General features: G+C 43.4%; 1 protein-coding gene across 4 annotated transcripts in view; it reads left to right on the top strand.

Moving 5' to 3' along the window:
* Nucleotides 1–6,487: 6,487 nt before the first annotated feature.
* Nucleotides 6,488–16,236, top strand: part of LOC143329870 (netrin-G1-like) — a 62,202-nt gene continuing 52,453 nt past the window's right edge. Inside the window, exons 1-2 of one of the 4 annotated variants that reach the window (XM_076745990.1) lie at nt 6,488–6,678; nt 12,540–13,194. In XM_076745990.1, coding sequence (XP_076602105.1) covers nt 12,949–13,194 — 246 coding nt within the window. In that variant the 5' untranslated portion in view covers nt 6,488–6,678; nt 12,540–12,948. Of the gene's footprint in view, nt 6,679–7,578; nt 8,107–12,539; nt 13,195–16,236 lie in introns of those variants that run through there. The other 3 variants (XM_076745992.1, XM_076745991.1, XM_076745993.1) reach the window with 3 other exon arrangements.

Genomic DNA, 16,236 nt, shown 5'->3' with positions numbered 1-16,236 from the left:
ATTCATTGAGCTGGCTGGAGTTTTTGAAGATGTGATCTCTTTCCTCCTGATACCACAGCAGCTTTAGCAACTGAGTTCAGTTTATGAGCAGCACGAGCCCCTGTGGTTTATAACATCCCAATATGTTAACCTCAGTGAAAAGTGGATTAGGCATGGGTGAGTGAATGCCCAGTCAAGCATTTACACACACAAATCAAGATAGCGGACTTTATTTTAGTGTACTGCAAACCTACCGAATCGATATTCTCTAAGTACTCCTAAACATTAGCGAGCGGTCTCCACATCAAAATCTGTTACCCTCAATCAAAAGCAGATTAGGTAGAGGTCAATGACTACCTTGTCGGCTGCCGGTGGTCCATGTTGGAAATAATGAACCGCTCAGAACATGTCAGACACAAATAGCGTGATGTATGAGACTAACATGCTCAGAACGATCTGTGCGGCCGTAATTGATAGTCAGGTGATTAATAAGGCAGAACACTAGAAACCTCCAATCAATTAATAGTTTTATGTTTGCAGGACCACGCCCACGCTGCTCTGCCTGTGAAATAGACAGATGCATGTAGCAGCGAACAAAAAATAATTAATGGCTGCATGAAATTTTAATTAATGACAGTGGCAACATTTGTCTGTGGTAAACCGTGTTAACATGCGCCCAGCGTTGGTTGGTTACACTCTGTTGACTGTCTCCTGAGTGCCTCTACTAGACATATTCCTCGCTACTGTTCTCTGTAACACAATCCAATTTATGGATAATTGATTCTGGGATATATTCCATCTGAGCCTGCCTTCTGGGAAGCAGGGTAGTGGTCACACCACTACTGAAAAGCTTCAAGACACGACTGTCAAGCCAAGAAATACTATCTTGGCCTGATTCATTCTAATGATTTTCTAAGAGATGTGATTTAATAAACTTTACAATATGCTCCAAAAACTGATGCCACAGATTCTCAGGAATCAGGCTTTAAACCTCACCAAATGTCATCCTGGCAAAGATCAAGCCGCGGAGCAGTTAACGCGTTATGGTCAGCTGTCATCTGACACATAAACCCGCCGTACGCGCTGCAGACTGCAGAGTGTTTATCAGCACGTCAGTCCACCAGAAATCTTGCGAGGAAATCTCGGCTCTCCTCTGCACCACATAAAAGGTCTAAACCTTGTCAAGACGCAGCAAAAGAACCTCAGGGAATATGTGGACTTTTTGGCATGCCTTACCTAATAAATGTCAAGAGGCTCACATGGGTTTGTAGATGCGTGTATCAAACTTAGAGCTATCGGAATCAATGCTTTACCACAAAAGAAAAAAAAACATGCAAACGCTCCTCCAGCCCGTTACTTAGTGGGATGTTCTTTTCACCTCCAAATCTAGCAGGAATTCTATCCCCTTACTTCCAAGCTTTTGTGAGCACATTGATTGTATCATTATGAATATTTTTTTATTCAAGGTCATCTTGCCATGAAAATTCCAATAAGCCTGTGGCACGTATGAGCCATCGACAGTACATATAGCCACAATTAAAACACTCAGCAGCATCGTCTCGTCTGGCTATTGAGGTAAGAGGGCAGGAAATAATCTGAACGTGTCAATTGGCCTTTCGCTCAGATGGGAATAGACCGCGGTTATCACCTCATTAGAGTTTAAATTTTAGCCTTGATCCTAAAACGCTTTTATCTCCTCTTAAACATTAAGGAGGGCTGTTGATGAGCTGATTTGTTGTTACGGTTAAAAATGACTCGTGCCATCCATCATGTTTTGAAATGTAGCACAGCTCCCAGAGAGGTTGGCGCCGTGCCCGCTTCTCTCAAGGCAAGAGTTGCCGGGCTCCAGCTGCTTATATGCCCTGGTTTTGGTGCAGCTGAGGTGCCACCCGCTTGCCTCGCATACCTGGCATAGAATGGAAGTGTGCCACCCACTCAACAAGACTTTTGATTCCAGATTCCAGCATGCAAAGTGCAGAGAGTACAGTCCTGGCCATCTATCTATCTGTGTAGAAAGTAATAGAAATTAATGATGATGTATACCGGTTACAAAATGTATCCCTGTGTGATATTTAAATTGCTTCAGTGATGAATACCCTCCTAAATATTCCATTTTACTCAGACATTGTCCTCAGGATCCTTTCGGGGTTAGCTCTAGAAATTTTTTTTTCTTCTTGCTGATGAAGCCACGTCCAGGTACTGTCATGGCGGTCGTTGTGCGTAGACCAAAAACACTGTCAGTTTTCAAGCACTGAGTTGTTTGATTGAAGTACAGAATGAACCACGTGTGGTCCCTTAGACTTAAAAGTACACTGTTATCATGACATAATATGTCACTATTTGGCAAAGCTGTTGCAGGACTCATTTTTACATCAGCTAATTGACTTAATCATGGGCTTGGGTTAGCTGTCAGTCCTTACACCTCCGTTTCATAGCATCAAATAACTCATTCAAACCAAAGTTATCAGAAAAATGAACACTTGAACATACATCGGCACGATAAGAACTACTTAAAATGAGAAAAAGGGTCTTGAGTTTTACCTGTGTTTTGATTTTTTAGTTTGCTGCTTGTTCATATTTTCTGGGCATTCACACCAAAAGAACAAGCACAACGTCGTACAAAGCAGGATGATTATGTTCAATGGACAGAATGATTGCTCTCTCCTGCGCTACGATGATTGTCCACTGCAATCACAACCGAACTAAATAAATTCCACATTGGACACAGGCGTTGCACAACAGTTTTACTGTACAGAACACTTGAAGAAAAGCTTCTTGCTTTGTTTCGCCCTAAACAATCAGCAGTAAGTGAAGTTTCGTGATTAACCTGCTAGCTTTGTGTCAAGACGATATCACCATTTTTAATGCTGTGTTTCTCCAACCTGGTGAAACTGCCATGTGTAGAGCACAGCTATTGCTATAGACTATTGGGACGAAACTATTAAACACCCTCACCATGGTTTGATTAGTTTGCAATTAGGTTATGATCACACAGTTGACTCATCGTATTCTTAACTAACAGAGGAAGGACTTTAAGACACAGAAGAAATTTCAGTAAGTTTCATCTTTTCCGTTTCACCATAGATGTAAATAAGGATGTTTACAAACTTAACAGATAGATCTTATGATTAGTGTAATTCAAATGAGCATGAATTTCCCCAGCGTGCACACACACACACACACACACACACACACACACACACACACACACACACACCCACGCACACATGCACATACGGACACACTGCGGTGCTTGAACTAATTCCAAAGCGTGTTTCCTGACTCTCCCATCTCCTTCCTTACCCTGATCACTTCCTGTTCTAAGCTGCACTGCAGTGGCTTTGGCATACTCTCCAGAAAAGTGTCACATATTCCTTGTACACAGAGACTTTTATGTGCGGTAACAACCCACTCAAACTCACAACTATGTCTCACTTGGTGAAAAGCTACACTGTCATATGCCACCACATGGTTGCTCAACTTGTCACTTTAAAGGTGAAGCTTCGTTCCAATTATCAGTCGGCTTCTAGTGACGCAATCAGCAAAGGTAAACAGTTAGAACAACTGTCCCACCCAAACTCTACCGCAGATGAGTGATGTTTGTCAGCGGTATGTGAATTTTGTTTAATTATAGCCACAAGCACTCTGAGATCTTTATGTAAATTACAAATACCTGAAAAAAAAAACAACTTTTGGGTTAACTTTCACGGGGAATTGGGAAGTTATCTAATATTTATAGCCCCTCTAATTGCATGCCATAATTACAACCTTGGCCTTAAGAAAGGCTTTGGAATAAATTGAATTAATTTGGCAGCCATAAGTTGTGCCTGCATGCTGATTTACTCTACTCCACCTCTGGAGAAAATTCTGATTAAATACACCAATAATACATTTAAACCAGATAGAAACGCTTCACGAAACAAAGCGGCCCGGTGCTGGCTGGACTGAAAAACAGTGTTATTACAAATCTCAGCGCAAGTGTGGAGAAAATCTTCACCCACATACGGTTTGATGACAGCGGCGTTGAAAAGTGGCTCGACAGACTCATTCTTTCTCCCCATCTTATCTCTTTAGGTGTGAGTGTTTCTTTATCCTCCCTCTATATCTCTGCCTCTCCTTCGTCTTTTTCTCTTTCTCTTGACTGCTCGCTCACAAACACACAGGCACAAACAGGGCTGCTGATCCCGTCCCCCTCTGCGGTCTTCCAACATGCAGCTGGGGTCACGGATGATTAAAGCAGTGGCAGGTGGACTCCACTTTGAAACTATCAATAGACCCCCGGGAGCTGAATCAAACAGCAAACCCTCCATCTCTGTCAGCCCGAGCTCTCGGTGGTACCGAGGGAGAGGACACGCGGAGGGTGAGAGGGCAGACTCCACCTTTGCATCCTCATCGTACAAAGCAGCACGCTGCTGAGAAACTGTGGAACGGCTATGGAGGAATTCCTGACTCTCTGATGTGATTTCAAGCGGGCTTTGTGGATTCGTTCAGCTGACCCTGCAGCCTTTGACCGGGGGAGCTGAAGGTGGGGTGGCACGGAGAGCTATCCTCCCTGCAATATTTTTTTAATCCCACCATTTTGAGCTACAGCGGTGTAGTTTGTAAGCACCGATATTCAATGAACTTAGGTCTAATAACTGCTGCTGTAGGACTGTTGATGGAATAAGAGTAGAGAAAGCGAGACAGACATCCACAAGGTCACTTTTCACTGCTTGAATCTCTCATTTGGATTGTTTTTAACTTTGGGATTTTGGACTTTGTTATTAGTCAGCATGGCTGCAAGGACAGCAATGACAGTCCGTCCACCACTTTGGTCCAGTTTGAAATAACTCAACAGATACTTGATGTGTTGCTAGTAAATTTTGTACAGACATTCATGGTCCCCAGAGGATGAATCCTGCTGACTCTGTTGATCTTTTGACTTTTTCTCTATAGTGCCACCATGAGGTTAACATTTGTGGTTTTCAGTGCAACGATAAACAGCTGCTGAATGGATGACCATGAAATTAACCATAGATGAATCTTATTCAAACACACCACATTTTTGTTCAATACTTCAACTATTTGGGAGTTATGACAATCCCATCGGTCTCAGCCATACTTTGTGTTTGATACTAACCAAAGCAGTAAACATGATGAAGATTATATGTGCTTAACATGAGCATGTCAGCATGGCATTGTGAGCATGTGAGCATGTTGATGTTAGCATTTAGCTTAAAGCACCACCACTTGTCAGCTATTTGTCTTGTAGTATTATCTTCATAGTCGACTATTATTATTGTAAGTGCATACTCTATATATCTATCTATCTATCTATCTATCTATCTATCTATCTATCTATATCCATGGCCAAGAATCAAAATGGGTGAGCACAGTCATGTATGTGACTGTCAGGGTGGTATGGTAGTATTTCCAGGAGGAATGATTTAATGGAAATGTCAAGAGCAGCAGTCGCTCCAAGCAAAGGCTGAACCCTCTGATACAATGTGAGCCACTTTACCTCAGCGGGGATGAGAGACTTGTTGTCATTCAGCTCTGGTCTCCACCAAAATCTGCCTTTATCAGAACAGAAATGGCATTGTCACTTTTTAATGGGATTACGGGTCTTTCATTGCATATTAATTTGCGAGAAATCAATACAGGCCGTGGTTCTATTTGAGGGCATTTTAAACACTTAGCTGCTTAACGTATATTCTGCAAAAAGAACGATGAAGAGCAAGGAAAGGAGAGGAGTGGAAATTAGACCAGTATATTCTGATTTGTGAGAGCAAGAGATGGAATGAAAGAAGGTCAAAACAGACCCCTTGAAAGGGAGATGGTTCATTCCAGTGGGTTTATTCGTACATTTTGAAATAAAATGGATGAATGCATGATGGATGTAAGCAGGGGAGGAATGAGGCCGTCTGAATGACTAAATTTAAGAAAAAGGGAGAAAGGAGGGAGGGAAGGAACCCACTGGAAGCCCCAAATTAGTTTTTACTATGATAAACTGTATTCATCACAGACTACTTTACTAAAGTGTTGCAAAGTGCTATAAAGCATCACTTTAATCAATAATGAATCCTCTTCACATTGTACTCAGAGTGCAGGAGCTGTCCATGGTGCTGAAGATACATGCAAGTTGGATTACAGTAAAATCAGCATAATGTAAGAAAAGTGATCATTTTCCAAAGCAGCTTGCAGCTTTGCATTTCTTTTAGTGGCTTAAAAACAGGACAAAAACATCCCCAGTCTGCTCTGCCTTTGAAGGACAATCAGTTTGCACAGCCTTAAACACAAGAATGCAGAATAAAGGCGTTACAGTTACTGCTTCTGCAGCTCACTTGTAGTTTTAAACCATTATTGCACCGACATGAGATACAGTCTACTCAATTACTGTGGTGACCTTCAGATGGGCGCGGTTGTTCTTATCGTGCAATCTCCACCAGTTGGCATTACACCACAATTAAAATGCGTGTTCAAAGCGACCTGTCACCGCGGTTGTTTGCCGTGCTGCTTGGCACCCTGTAGTGGAGAGGGTGACATCTATGACTCCTCGCCAAGGGAGCTCGGTAGACGCACCTAACTGTAGTTATTCCTTCAGCTCTGCCTTCAAAATTCACCGAATAATTACACCAACAACTCCGGCCAGGGGAGTTTTTTCCTTTCCCCCCTTTTTTTGCAAGCACCAAGCCAATCCCCCACATTCTTAGACGGAAGGTAAGATCTTTTTTTTGTTGTTGCTGTTTGTTTTCCGAAAGCGTCGGGTCCTGAAGCGGTGTTGTTGAGGGAATAATCTGCGTATGACCTCCGGGCGATTATCGGCGTGCAGGCAAATAACCCAAAATTATTCTGATCATATTTTCAGAGAGAGTTTGTTTCCTTTTAAAACATCATATTCCTACAACTTAGGCTGCATCCTGACGGTGTTGCACTGTGAATTTCTCGTCTCTGTTAAGTTTCGGTGGATTTCCTCTGCACATGCATCCCTAATAATAAAATCTCAACGAGTTGACTGCACGGTGTTACAGCAGGTAATATATGTGATGCGCCTTATTGCATTGTAATTACCATGACTGTGTGTTAACTGCTGTGTTTTCTATATGACATCAGTGCGTTTAAGCTCGCAGCTGTTTGGGCTGTGAGAGTTGGACGCTGCTGTAGAAAGCGACGCAGCCCAAAGCCGAGTGATCATCGAGCAACTTTAAACAGAATATTCCACTTTAGTGCCACTGCAAGTATGCCCCGTTTGTAAATCAATACGTATCATGTTAAGCGTGTATATCAAATAAACGGGAGACAATACATTTTCGCGCATTTTCAAAGGCGTAGCTGGCAAATAAAGTCACTTGCTTTGTTAAATCCCAGCGACGAGTTGCATTTTAAACACAATAATAATAAGACCTAACATCTGGAGGATTAGTCGATAATTAGAATAAATTACTCTGAATGTTTTGCTCAGTTGCTCCAATTCAACAACCGGTTAAAACCAACGGCTGAAGTTAAGATTTACCAGCTAGTCATCTTTAGGACCCGGCGGAGCGCTCGCATGTAACTGGACATAGTGGCTCCATTTGAGGAAGATTGCTTATCTCTCTCCTCCTCTCCCGTCCACAACTCGGCTGGGCTGAGAAATCTATCCAATCCAAACGACCCCAAGAGTTCCTCTCCGCCGGGATGTCTTTTAATACGCGTTGATGGACTTTAATGAATTTGCCACCAGTGCGAATCCCCTAAACGGCTACTTGAAGTGTTTGCCGTGCGCCATTCCAATGAATGCTGCGCCAGGAGCAGCGCTGCGTAAAGCCAACCAGCCTGTGTGGCCGTCAGTCGATGCTCGGCGGCGTTTGTGAGCGTGAAAGAAAAGGTCTGAATGTGAGCGAATCCCGGAACGATATTTGGAAGGAACGGCTGCTTTAGCGAGAAGCAAAAGTTTAAAGAAAAGTTGAGAGAGGAGAAAACGTCGCGCTGTTCAGGCGAATGCGCGCTTTCTGCGCATTCATCGCTTTTATTGATCCGTCTGCTGCGAAATTAGAATAAATTAGAAAAGGAAGAATCGGTCAAAGGCGTGTGAGAATCTTTCTGCAACTACTCTTGGCTGTAAATAACTTGTTGAATGAGCAGCTCGTCCCCGGAGCGCATTTAAATGTAAGTATTGTGCTTTGAGCTTTCAGATGGTGCTTTTCTTTCCTTTGTGCATACCGTCACTTCTATGATGATGACAATCGTGACTAAATGGGCAATAATAGGATAATTACAGCGGGCTGTTTGATGGGCGGAACGTAAACAGCGATCGCGTCTGAAGTGGGTTAATTGGATAAGGAATGAGCGGCTCGTATGGAATTAAATAAAAACACTGCAGTTCATATCCACAGCATTTAACACTTCCCCCTTTCAAGAAGTTTTAGTGTATTGATTAGATTTGCATTGCTTTGTAAAATGTGGGCGATAATAAATCTGGATTTGCATTGTGCACACTTTGAGATGCTGTTATTTTAAATTACAGTCGTTCAATAAGCGGAGTAATGTGACTTGAACCTGTTGCGCAGCAGGTCAGTAAAGTCAGATCTAGGTGTGCCTCGCCTCTGCGCAAAATCTGACCCAGAACATAATGAACACTGATCTTGTTTGTGTAAATCTCCAGATTACCGCAGATTCTGAGAAATGTTTGCTTTCTTTGCATCCGTACTGAAATTGCGTTTATTACCACACTTATTGCAAAATGATTGTACTTCTGCTTTGGTCATGTGCTCCTCCTGCTTGCATGAATCTTACATGCGCTGGATTTTAAAATGTTTGCAACATGCTCTGCATTTTTGCATGTTAGAGGTTCAGGAGGAGAACTCTGAATAATGTATGGCAGCAGATTTCATGTGTGGCCGTGGTGGTGCAGGCTGGCTGGCTGTCTGGCTCGGCTCCACACTGAGGGACCCTCACATTGTCACCACACCAACCACATCCTCTCAGGGAAAAAGCTCTTTCAGGAAAGCATAGCCAGTCCTTGTTGTAAATAAAGAAGTGACTCCAATTGCAGAGGTTAAAAGTGCAGCCATCGGACATTAATTGTTTGTTTTATGTGCCTGCGGATCTAGAGCAGCAGGGATGCTGTTGACAGACAAAGACATGGAGAGGATTTGCTGAGAGAAAGACCAGAACTGAGAGTTTAAATGAGGGACCCAGGGAGGGGGAACATAGGAGACAAAGACAATAAGAAGACAAATATGTGCCAGTACAAACATGCTTCTGCTTGCCAGTCAATCCCACTGTGACTCATATGGAAGGGTTGGTTCTTGGCTCGGAGAATGTTGGAAGCATTAACCCGTTTATTGTTGCACTCATCAGCCAGCTATAAAGCATCAGTCTGCTCAAACTGGCTACGGATCAGAAGTGATTGGTTGGAAGTCAGCAAAATCAATGAACACAACGAGGCGGCATTGTGCGTGCGAGCGTCCAAAATCCTAACCAGGTGCTCGAAACAGAGAGACAACAAAATAGAGATTGTTGCTGGATAAACCGCAGAGGGAGCGTCCGTCCAGGCGGTTAGAGTCTTCTGCTGTTTTTATTTCAGAATCAATAAAAGTGTCATCTTGCAATCACTGATGTTAGTCTTTAAGGTACCGGCCCTCCAGTGTGGAGCACAGGGGCAGAGCTGATGTCCTGCATTTCAGCACCGTGGACAGCTCCCCCTGCACGCTGCCCTGCATGAGAGCCAAGAGGGGGTCAGAAAAGCCACATTCAGAGACTGAGAGCGATGCCACACTTAAGCGGGATTACTATAAAATGAATGGAATACATCCGCCATGGTTTTTAAGAGCCTGGCTGGGAGTTTGTAACCAATATAAGCCACGGGGCACGGCCGCCTGCTGACTTTTAAAACACTCTGCCATGCTTGAGCTGCCCAGGGGATGGAATGCAAGCGGACACAAGGGGGTGTTTCAGAGGCTTCAAAAACAAGTCAAGGAAAAGAGACAGAGAGAGAGAGAGAGAGAGAGAGAGAGAGAGAGAGAGAGAGAGAGAGAGGTGAGGTGGTCACCCTGGGCTCTAAGCTCTCTCGCTCTCTCCCTGCATACGGAGAGCTGCTCAAATATTGATGACTTTTAATATAGAATCTGACCTCATATTTTTCTCAGTGAAATTACAAGATTCCTGAGTTTCTCCCTGCATTTTGAACACGACTGTGAGGTATACAGTAGATGCAGGGGGCAGAGGAAACGGTGCATTTACAAGAGTTATTCTGTGTAATTTTAAGGAAATATTTCGATGTTGCGTGCTGTATGTGAAGTGTAACCAGGACCACACAAAGAACCACTATGAATCAGTTATTTTCATCCACTAATTCATCCGCTATAGACCTCTATAGTCTATGAATCAGCAGTCTAAATGGTGTCAGGACATTTATTGTATGCAGAGATAATCTCTTGAGCAGAATACAGAGTTGAAACATTTTATATCGTGTGCCTTTTTTCCCCCCTTTGCTGTCACCGTAGTAGTGCTCTGATGTTGAATGGAGTCTGTCCACGGAGGTTCATTGAGCATCCTGACACCTTCCTTTCATCCGTATAGATTTCATTACTCCAGGTGTCTATGAATTAAATCCAATATTCCCACGGTTAGCTCCTTTTGCTGTCTCTTTGAATATTCCCTATTAAATAAAAATAAGATAAGCGACCTCCGCCGCCCTGCCACTGGTACCTAATTTGACTGTTTTATAATGAAAGTCAATCTCAGTATTATGAAAGGGGGGGTTTGTCAAGCTGTGTGTGTGTGTGTGTGTGTGTGTGAATGTGAGATGAGAGTGGCCCCTCCCATGATGCATCTCTGATCAGGGACTGACATTTATATTTATGAAATTTGATACTCGCATCCCCATGGAAGAAATGGCTTATTCATCACTCGGAGATCCAGCCGTGTTATCAAATTTGTAATTGGCCTCTTCTTAGGGAGCCTCCTTGATTGACATGAGCACATTTAAAGAGCCAAAATTCTTTTCCCCGTGCGTTTTTAGCCGCTGCTTTCTTCCCCTCTCCCACCGGAGGTCTGTCGAACGCGGCCGGCCGTCCATACCTCCTGACATGGCTCACTTTGAAGGGCTGAGTCTGAATAGCAATGCAGATAATTTCTCTGGCTCAGATGAACATCTTTCACTACAGCTGGAATGTATTCAAGCCTGTAGTCATTTTGTAAAGGGGGCATTAGGTTGGGAGAAGGAAAGCAGTAATTGCCTTAGATGTGGTCAAAACCTATTCAAATTGGCACAATTTTCAGCCCAAGACAAAATGGCCAAGTTAAAATACTGAATTCTAATGCCTCCATATGTCGGCAGGGAGCACAGGCAGCAGCCTGCGCGTGTGAACCACAGCGACTCATTAAGATGAGTTTCTGATTCCCAAATCTGCTCTGAATCTTTGTCCTTTCATTCGATAAAGCTTTTATTAAAACCCTTTCCCTAATTAATTTGATTTGACTTGATAGTCTCCCAATAAAAACTGTAATCTTTTGACACAAATTGAAAAGTGACTCTTTCCTCTGAACATAAAAGACTCTCCACAAGCCTCAAACCCCCAGCTTACCTAAAAAAAAAAAAAAAAAGTCAGCGGTGACTGTCAGTCACACGGGGGCGGCTGTAGCCTGAAGGGGAGAGAATAAAGCTACTGACCGGAAAGTTACTGGTTCAACTGCATGTTCCAGCAGGTTGTGCCAGGCATTTTATACATCGGAATCTGCATCAGAATAAATGATCTGATGCCTCTTTGCAAACTTGCCAAAATGAGGATAACTGTACATGCTTGTTAGAACCGCGCCCCAGGTCGACAGAGGTTAAATTGAAATGTAACTCCATTTTCTGAACAGCCACTTTCGGGAACATAGACTTCTTTTCACGAAGGCAAAACCTCAGGCCATGTGAGCACATTGACAGTCAACAGTAACTTAACTCCTATTTACAGTGTCATTACTCTGTTGTAGGCAGCCGTATACAGCTGCTCCATTTCAGTTTCCCCTCTCCCGCACACGCTCTTTACCTGAGACGCTGAGATCGTGTGGGTCTCCACTGACTGCTGCCAGGCACCATTACCTGACGAGTTACGCCATCTGACTGATGGCTTGTGATAGCTCAGAGAAATGTACAATCCCTCAAATAGACCATTTCTGTCTCCCAATTTTGCTCTAATATTTCCCAAACGCCTGTGAAGGCATTGGGACAAACGTAACTCCAAATTCAGCTATTAAGGAGCAAGAGGCAAAGAAAGCAGTACCTTAAATCCAGTGACTTGACACATGGAAATAAGCCTTTTTGTATGAAAATCAAATGGAGATTAGGCTTTGCAGAACATACTCAATTTGAATTGTATACAGTGATCTTGGCAAGGCTATTATTGAGGGATCCGTATAAACAGTGGAACCTTGAATTATGCTTGTGTGTACATTATGTGTGTGTGTTTGTTAGTCAGCAGCAAGACGCAAAACTTATCCACCTCAGTGCCCTGAAGCCATATCGAACCTCTGTTAATATTTTAATTGTGTTTCAAATGTTTTTGTGTGTCTTACGCGATCTTAATGCGTCTTTTTCTTCTGTCCTTTAGGATGCTGCCCGTGGCAAAAACCACAATAGACGGGAGATCAAGCTGAGACATCTGTCAGCCCCTGACTTATGAGGAGTGTCACTCCTCTCTGCACATCACGTCTGACCGTTAGTTGACCCTTTCATCAACGCTCATCACTTGTGAAGAAGCTCACTTGTTGACACACCTCATCAGGCAGGCAGAAGTGGCAGCAGTCGAAGGCAAAATAACTGAATGGGGGCTAATCGCTGCCTGAAGCTGCTCACACGAAAGTAGCAACATGCTGCCACAGTTCCCAAATGCTCCATTGCGCCATTCAGAGCTGCAGGTAATTTAGAAAATTCCCAGCGATATTGTCATTTCTGTGACAAAGCAGCAGCTGTAAAGACAAAAAGAAGTTCCACGGCAAACGTACAGAACGACATCAGCGATGCTTTGGCCTGTATTGTTCACTCTGCAAACTGTGTGCACCAGCGTGGCACATGCCATGCAACATTACCCGGCGGCCTGGGGACACTATGACGTGTGCAAGTCCCAGATCTATACGGAGGAGGGCCTGGCATGGGACTACATGGCCTGTCAGCCAGAAGCCACCGACATGACAAAGTACCTGCGAGTGGCCCTCGACCCCCCAAATATCACGTGTGGAGATCCGCCAGAAACGTACTGCGCTTTGGTGAGTCGTAACCTCGCCTGTCCCCTGATGGAGACAAATGAGGCTGTAGGCAGGATCACACAGCATACTAGGTCAGGGATAGAAGAGCAGTGCATACAAGGCAAGTTGCTGCCGCTGCAGCGGAGATTGATGTACACGTAGACCCGATGTGCATTAGGATACAAGTGCTAACATCCAGCTGACACACACACACACAAATGGACACAGAAACACATCAATATCAGCACCAGTCTAGGAGCATATAGCACAGGTGTGAAAACATAGAGATGTACATTAGCGCATACACACACACATTCACACTTAAACAAAAACTGCTTGAGGACATACAGGCAGCTGTTGGCTTAAACACACAGACCTGATCGTATGTGTGTGCACAACTTCATAGACATGAACAGTAATTCATCCTCTACGACCTGTTTTCACGGTGAAATGATTTTAAAAAATTCTGAATATTTCAGATATATTTGAGGTCAGAAAAGCACAATTTTCCATCAGCGCTGATGTTTATCTTTGTCACAACAATTCTTATTTTTTATTCTGAAAAAATCTTCATGTTCCCTTGAAAGATTTTGTGTTCTCTTGCAAAACAAAATAATATTTTTTATTTTCCTAATATCTAAAATCTATTTGTCTTTTCTGGGGTTGTGTTGAAAGCAGCAACAATTTTAGAGATATACACTAACCACAAACCACACTGGGAACTGCACACACACACACACACACACACACACACACACACACACACACACACACACGTTGACTTCGGTCAGTTTTGGGGACATTAAAAAGACTTACATTCATTCCCTGCAGACTTAGCCTAACCCTAAATATAACCACTCTTTGCCTAACCCTAACCTCACCCTAACCGAACCAATGACCCAGAAATCTGCTGCTTTCCTATCGAGGACACGGCTTTTGTCCCCAGCTGGACAAGCTGTCCCCAATTAACTTGTCTTTAGTCTGAAATTTGTCCCTGAAAGTAGCCTATGTCAGAAACACACACACACACACACACACACACACACACACACACCCCAGTGTGAGCAGTGACAGGGTAATTGTACTGCGGCAGTTATTATGCACTGCATGCTCACCACAGTGTTTAGCATTGTGTTTCATTGGCCCTTATCAAACATTATCAACAGTTCAACCCCAGGTTGAATTTGTTTAGAATCACACTCAAAGTAAGCAGCGAGAGCCCATAGGCTTTAAAGTGCTTCATTAGAAGTCGTGTGCGTGCCCGCCGAGAGCTCCTGCAAGTAAATATTTACCAATTAAAATGGGCATCTTTAAAAGGAGGAGTTTTTATTCTAGCAGCTCCAGATGGCATTGAGACATTTAATGCCACTGTAGGATGAAAAAGGAGCCGGTCTCCAGTCGTGTGTGTCGTTCTGTGAAGCTTTATATCAAAACGAACAGTGACACCTTTATCAGCCTGGTAGATTGTCCTGAATACACAACATCAACATAACACAGAGAGTATAAAGAGCAAAATAGAGACAAAGAGAGTCAGCGTGGTGGGCCTGATGCTTCATTTCATCATCGCTGCTTTATCGCAATTTTGTCCACATTTCATAAGAGACATAATTTCACATACTGCACATATAAGACCTTAATTGTTTCACAATTTGCCACATATTTAATACTGACTGTATTTCTATTATAGTGTCATTTTTCTTTGGCAGAATATGTCGTGTAGTTGTTGTTATACACTTGGACATTCGCTGAATTTTAAATGATGATTCGAGGGTTAACGATACATGAAAGCTGAATGATGTTCAGAGGGAGCTAATACATCCAAATAATGCATGTGATCGTCTTGGCGCTGGTGGATGATGTGGTTATCCTGATTATTCCAGCACTGGAATAATGTTTCTTGAGTGAACAGCTGATGCTTCACAGCCAGTTAGGTGCTGTGGGACTGCTGAGCATCTGAGGGTTTGTTTCCATCCAAACAAGGAGGGTTAATTTGATTTTGAGCCAGCCCAGCAGCGCGGCTCCCAGTCAGTCGGCCATCAGTCGATCAGTCCACTTTCGTACAGACATTCATGGTTCCCAGATGACGAACCCTCAAGTCTTTGGTGCTCCTTTTACTTTTTCTCCAGCCTCTCCGTGTGGTTCAGACTCAAAGACTCGCTACATGGCTAAAAGTTCCTGATCTCCTGGACTCATCAAGCTTTATCGAATGATAAGAGGGAATTTTATAAATCCACAAAGCAAAAACTTTCACCTCGCTCCCTGAAAAGTTATAATACCATTTTATTTTTAGTAAAAATATGTTAGCACTGTCTGCGTTGCACAGTTTCTTTTATTTAGTAAAAACACGAACTAACATGATACCAACCCAGTTCGCTTTTCTCAACACACGCTGAAGAATTCCCATCTGCTTTCATGTCTCCATTACAGATTAAATGAATTGATGAACTTTTTCTCCAACTCCTGCTGGAGTTATATGTTACTACTCTGTGGTAGATAAAAGAATTTCACTTGACCTCTTCAGTGAACATGAGTCTTTCTTTTCTCCTATTTCTACACTGGTGTGTGTCCTGTAGTTGCTGCTGGGAGGAAATCAGAAAGAGATCCAGCTTCGCCAACAGTAAAACCACTGGGAAATACTGGAGGTGGTGGAGTTGAAAAGTTTCCTCTTTATTCAGCGATCTTTCTGCGGTTTCGTGATGTGACTCGTCAGATGTCCCTACGTCTGACTGCCAGTGTGTCTGTCACCTCCGACGTGACTCTTTGGGGTCATCATTGTCCAGATGATTAAGGACACGGGCCCCTCCTGCACTCGCCTAAATGCCTGTTGTGTGTTTGATCTGTTTACATTCTCCGCTGGTGCACGGGCAGACTGAGACCGGTGACCTTATCCACCGGTGCTTCCTGAGAGTTCGCTGGAGATGAGAGGAGCATGCAAATGAGCTCTTTTAGCCAATCACCTAGTTGCCTGCAGTTGTGAGCCCTGTCTAATCACTTTCAGCAGGAGCTGGTTTGCCTCATTGCGGATGGTCAAAGAGTCCTGGATGGCTCGCACCCCCCCTCCAC

The sequence above is a fragment of the Chaetodon auriga genome, chromosome 12 (genome assembly GCF_051107435.1).
Source record: "Chaetodon auriga isolate fChaAug3 chromosome 12, fChaAug3.hap1, whole genome shotgun sequence".
In the NCBI taxonomy this organism is placed as follows: Eukaryota; Metazoa; Chordata; class Actinopteri; order Chaetodontiformes; family Chaetodontidae; genus Chaetodon; species Chaetodon auriga.
Note: the sequence above shows the minus strand (reverse complement) of the source record. Positions and strands in the feature narration are given on the sequence as shown.